The 6,056-nt window shown below is 40.8% G+C and overlaps 1 protein-coding gene across 1 annotated transcript in view; it reads right to left on the bottom strand.

The window, feature by feature from the left end:
- Window positions 1-3,940: 3,940 nt before the first annotated feature.
- angpt2b (angiopoietin 2b) overlaps window positions 3,941-6,056 on the bottom strand; it is a 52,222-nt gene continuing 50,106 nt past the window's right edge. The window contains exon 9 of the mRNA XM_065020122.1: window positions 3,941-6,032. Within this exon, the coding sequence (XP_064876194.1) occupies window positions 5,872-6,032 (161 nt within the window). The 3' untranslated portion in view covers window positions 3,941-5,871. The remainder of the gene's footprint in view (window positions 6,033-6,056) is intronic.

The raw sequence follows: 6,056 nt of genomic DNA, 5'->3' as shown, positions 1-6,056 counted from the left end.
CACCATGTTATTGACACATAATGACCCACTATATAATATGAAGATACCATGTTATTGACACATAATGACCCACTATATAATATGAAGACACCATGTTATTGACACATAATGACCCACTATATAATATGAAGACACCATGTTTCTGACACATAATGACCCACTATATATTATGAAGACACCATGTTATTGACACATAATGACCCACTATATAATATGAAGATACCATGTTATTGACACATAATGACCCACTATATAATATGAAGACATCATGTTATTGACACATAATGACCCACTATATAATATGAAGACACCATGTTATTGACACATAATGACCCACTATATAATATGAAGACACCATGTTATTGACACATAATGACCCACTATATAATATGACACCATGTTATTGAAGACACCATGTTATTGACACATATTGACCCACTATATAATATGAAGATACCATGTTATTGACACATAATGACCCACTATATAATATGAAGACACCATGTTATTGACACATAATGACCCACTATATAATATGAAGACACCATGTTATTGACACATAATGACCCACTATATAATATGAAAACACCATGTTATTGACACATAATGACCCACTATATAATATGAAGACACCATGTTATTGACACATAATTACCCACTATATAATATGAAGACACCATGTTATTGACACATAATGACCCACTATATATTATGAAGATACCATGTTATTGACACATAATGACCCACTATATAATATGAAGACACCATGTTATTGACACATAATGACCCACTATATAATATGAAGACACCATGTTATTGACACATAATTACCCACTATATAATATGAAGACACCATGTTATTGACACATAATGACCCACTATATATTATGAAGATACCATGTTATTGACACATAATGACCCACTATATAATATGAAGACACCATGTTATTGACACATAATGACCCACTATATAATATGAAGACACCATGTTATTGACACATAATGACCCACTATATATTATGAAGACACCATGTTATTGACACATAATGACCCACTATATAATATGAAGACACCATGTTATTGACACATAATGACCCACTATATATTATGAAGATACCATGTTATTGACACATAATGACCCACTATATAATATGAAGACACCATGTTATTGACACATAATGACCCACTATATAATATGAAGACACCATGTTATTGACACATAATGACCCACTATATAATATGAAGACACCATGTTATTGACACATAATGACCCACTATATAATATGAAGACACCATGTTATTGACACATAATTACCCACTATATAATATGAAGATACCATGTTATTGACACATAATGACCCACTATATAATATGAAGACACCATGTTATTGACACATAATGACCCACTATATAATATGAAGACACCATGTTACTGACACATTATGACCCACTATATAATATGAAGATACCATGTTATTGACATTACACTACAGCCACATAGATATCCATACCCCTGGGGGTAGGAGAGGAGAGGAGAGGAGACGAGACGAGACGAGACGAGACGAGACGAGACGGGACGGGAGGGGAGGGGAGGGGAGAGGAAGAAAGTAGAGGAGAGGAGAGGAGAGAGTAGAGGAGAGAGTAAGTACCCTGAGAGAAGGGCTCTGTTCTGTCCTCTGTAGTACCCTTAGAGAAGGGGTGTAGTACCCTTAGAGAAGGGGTGTAGGACCCTTAGAGAAGGGGTCTGTTCTGACCTCTGTAGTACCCTTAGAGAAGGGGTCTGTTCTGACATATGTAGTACCCTTAGAGAAGGGGTGTAGTACCCTTAGAGAAGGGATCTGTTCTGACCTCTGTAGTACCCTTAGAGAAGGGGTGTAGTACCCTTAGAGAAGGGGTCTGTTCTGACCTCTGTAGTACCCTTAGAGAAGGGGTGTAGTACCCTTAGAGAAGGGGTCTGTGCTGACCTCTGTAGTACCCTTAGAGAAGGGGTGTAGTACCCTTATAGAAGGGGTCTGTTCTGACCTCTGTAGTACCCTTAGAGAAGGGGTGTAGTACCCTTTGAGAAGGTGTCTGTTCTGACCTCTGTAGTACCCTTAGAGAAGGGGTGTAGTACCCTTAGAGAAGGGGTCTGTTCTGACCTCTGTAGTACCCTTAGAGAAGGGGTGTAGTATCCTTTGAGAAGGTGTCTGTTCTGACCTCTGTAGTACCCTTAGAGAAGGGGTGTAGTACCCTTAGAGAAGGGGTCTGTTCTGACCTCTGTAGTACCCTTAGAGAAGGGGTGTAGTACCCTTAGAGAAGGGGTCTGTTCTGACCTCTGTAGTACCCTTAGAGAAGGGGTGTAGTACCCTTAGAGAAGGGGTCTGTTCTGACCTCTGTAGTACCCTTAGAGAAGGGGTCTGTTCTGACATCTGTAGTACCCTTAGAGAAGGGGTCTGTTCTGACCTCTGTAGTACCCTTAGAGAAGGGGTGTAGTACCCTTAGAGAAGGGGTCTGTTCTGACCTCTGTAGTACCCTTAGAGAAGGGGTGTAGTACCCTTAGAGAAGGGGTCTGTTCTGACCTCTGTAGTACCCTTAGAGAAGGGGTGTAGTACCCTTAGAGAAGGGGTGTAGTACCCTTAGAGAAGGGGTGTAGTACCCTTAGAGAAGGGGTCTGTTCTGACCTCTGTAGTACCCTGAGCAGATCTCCTGGTTCTCTATGTAACACACTGGAAACGGTGACAAAGCAACACAAACATATTTGGAGAAGAGGCAGCCAAAGACAGCTTTTTTTCTTTTAAAATAATGATTTTTATTTTGTACAGTTGGGAAAGTAAATATGCTTGTAAAAACATGCACTTTTATGTGGATAATTATCTAATAAAATTTTTAAAAAAGGTTTTACAAACACCTCTGATTGCCAGAGCAGGAAACAGACAGAACGAGTTCCTGTTAAAGTTCTCTAGACACTAAGCTTCAATAGTTCATTATCAGCTTTCGGAAAGTATTCACACCCCTTGACTTTTTCCATATTTTTGTTGTGTTTACAGCCTGAATTTAAATTGTATTAAATTGAGATTTTGTGTCATACATAATACCAAAGTGGAATTATGTTTTTGTTTTTTATTTTACAAATTAAATATATATGAAAAGTCAATACTGTAAGAATTCAAAGCCCTTTGTTATGAGGAGCCTAAGTAAGTTCAGGAGTAAGAATGTGCTGAACAAGTCACATGATCAGTTGCATGAACTCGCTGTGTAATAACAGTGTTTAACATGATTTTTGAATGACTACCTCATCTCTGTACCCCACACGTACAAGTATCTGTAAGGTCCCTCAGTCGAGCAGTGAATTTCAAACCCAGATTGAACCACAAAGACCAGGGAGGTTTTCCAATGCCTCACAGAGAAGGGCTCCTATTGGTAGATGGGTAAAAAAAAATAAGACATTGAATATCCCTTTGAGCATGGTGAAGTTATTAATTACACTTTGGATGGTGTATCAATACACCCAGTCACTACAAAGATACAGGCGTCCTTCCTAACTCAGTGTATCAATACACCCAGTCACTACAGAGATACAGGCGTATCAATACACCCAGTCACTACAGAGATACAGGCGTATCAATACACCCAGTCACTACAGAGATACAGGCGTATCAATACACCCAGTCACTACAGAGATACAGGCGTCCTTCCTAACTCAGCGTATCAATACACCCAGTCACTACAGAGATACAGACGTATCAATACACCCAGTCACTACAGAGATACAGGCGTCCTTCCTAACTCAGTGGATCAATACACCCAGTCACTACAAAGATACAGGCGTCCTTCCTAACTCAGTGTATCAATACACCCAGTCACTACAAAGATACAGGCCTCCTTCCTAACTCAGTGTATCAATACACCCAGTCACTACAGAGATACAGGCCTCCTTCCTAACTCAGTGTATCAATACACCCAGTCACTACAGAGATACAGGCCTCCTTCCTACCTCAGTGTATCAATACACCCAGTCACTACAGAGATACAGGCATCCTTCCTACCTCAGTGGATCAATACACCCAGTCACTACAGAGATACAGGCGTCCTTCCTACCTCAGTGGATCAATACACCCAGTCACTACAGAGATACAGGCGTCCTTCCTAACTCAGTTGCCGGAGAGGAAGGAAACAGCTCAGGGGTTTCACCATGAGGCCAATGGTGACTTTAAAACAGTTACTGAGTTTAATGGCTGTGATAGGAGAAAACTGAGGATGGATCAACAACATTGTAGTTACTCCACAATACTAAACTAAATAACAGGTTAGTGTTGAAAATAATAAAACTTATTTCAAAATATCCATCTTGTTTGCAACAAGGCAAAAAAAAAAAAAAAAAAAAAAAAAAAAAAATTGGGCAAAGGACTGTGTTTGTCCTGAATACAAAGTGTTGTGTTTGGGGCAAATCCAATACAACACATTACTGAGTACCACTCTCCATATTTTCAAGCATAGTTTTGGCTGCATCATGTTATGGGTATGCTTGTAATCTTTAAGGACTGGGGAGTTTTTTTTGGACAAAAATAAATGGAATGGAGCTAAGCACAGACAGAATCCTAGAAGAAAACCTGTTTCAGTCTGCTTTCCACCAGATACTGGGAGACATATTCACCTTTCAGCAGGACAGTAACCTAAAACATAAGGCCAATATACACTGGAGTAGCTTACCAAGATGACAGTGAATGTTCCTGAGTGGCATAGTAACAGTTTTGACTTAAATCTACTTGAAAATCAACGGCAAGACGTGGAAATGGTTATCTACCAATGGTCAACAGCCAATTGGACAGAGCTTGAAGATTGTTGAAAAGAATAATGGGTGTGGAAAGCTCTTAAAGATTTCTCCAGAAAGACTGACAGCTGTAATTGATGTCAAAGGTGCTTCTACAAAGTATTAACTTAGAGGTGTGAATACTTATGTAAATAAGTTTTTTTTTAATAATTTTTTTTTTTTAATTGCTACAATTTCTAAAAACATAATTTTCACTCTGTTGGTGTGTACATAGATGGTTGAGAAAAAATATATTTAATCCATTCAGAATTCAGGCTGTAACAACAGCAAAATGTGGAATAAGTCAAGGGAATCATTTCTGAAGTCACAGTATGTACAGTTACATTAGAAAACACATGTTTATGGAGTGCCATTTTGGTGGGAAAAATCTCTAAAACAGAATACATGTTTTAAAATTTTTTAAAATGTTAATACCCCTTTTTCTCTCTAATTTCGTGGTAACCAATTGGTAGTTACAGTCTTGTCTCATCGCTGCAACTCCTGTACGGACTCAGGAGAGGTGAAGGTCGGGAGCCGTGCTTCCTCTGATACACAACCCGAACGAGCCTCACTGCTTCTTGACACAATGCCCCCTTAACACGGAAACCAGCCGCACCAACGTGTCGGAGGAAACACCGTACACCTGGCGGCCGTGTCAGCGTGCACTGCACCCGGCCCGCCACAGGAGTCGCTAGAGCGCAATGGGACAAGGACATCCCAAACCCTCCCCGAACCCGGACGACGCAAGGCCAATTGCACGCCGCCCCATGGGTCTCCCAGTCGCGGGCCGGCTCCGACAGAGACTGGACTAGACCCCAGAATCTCTAGTGGCACGGCTAGCACAGCGACGCGTGCCTTAGACCACTGCACCACTCGGGAGGCCAACAGAATACATTTTTGGAGAAAAAAAAAACTTTGAAAATGTCCATCAATCAAACATTTCTAAAATCGCCACTCAAATATCGTATTCCAAATGTTTGTCAAACTTCATCATTCGCTCATCTGTCAGTAATTTAGTCAGTCAGGGTGATGTCATCAGTCGCTTCCCCTTTGAAATCATCAGCTATCGCAGCTGCTATCCCTCAGAAGCCTGCGGGTCGAACCATCATGGTAGTCATGGTCGCCATGAGGCTGGCGCCCTTCCAGTAGTACCACTTGATGCCGTTGTAACGGACCACGTTGGAGACGCCAGCGTAGTAGATACCGTTCAGGTTGGAGGGACCACACGCCTCAAACCACCAACCTAGTGGAGAGGTAAGAGGTCAGG

Source organism: Oncorhynchus nerka, linkage group LG7, assembly GCF_034236695.1.
Source record: "Oncorhynchus nerka isolate Pitt River linkage group LG7, Oner_Uvic_2.0, whole genome shotgun sequence".
Taxonomy (NCBI): Eukaryota; Metazoa; Chordata; class Actinopteri; order Salmoniformes; family Salmonidae; genus Oncorhynchus; species Oncorhynchus nerka.
Note: the sequence above shows the minus strand (reverse complement) of the source record. Positions and strands in the feature narration are given on the sequence as shown.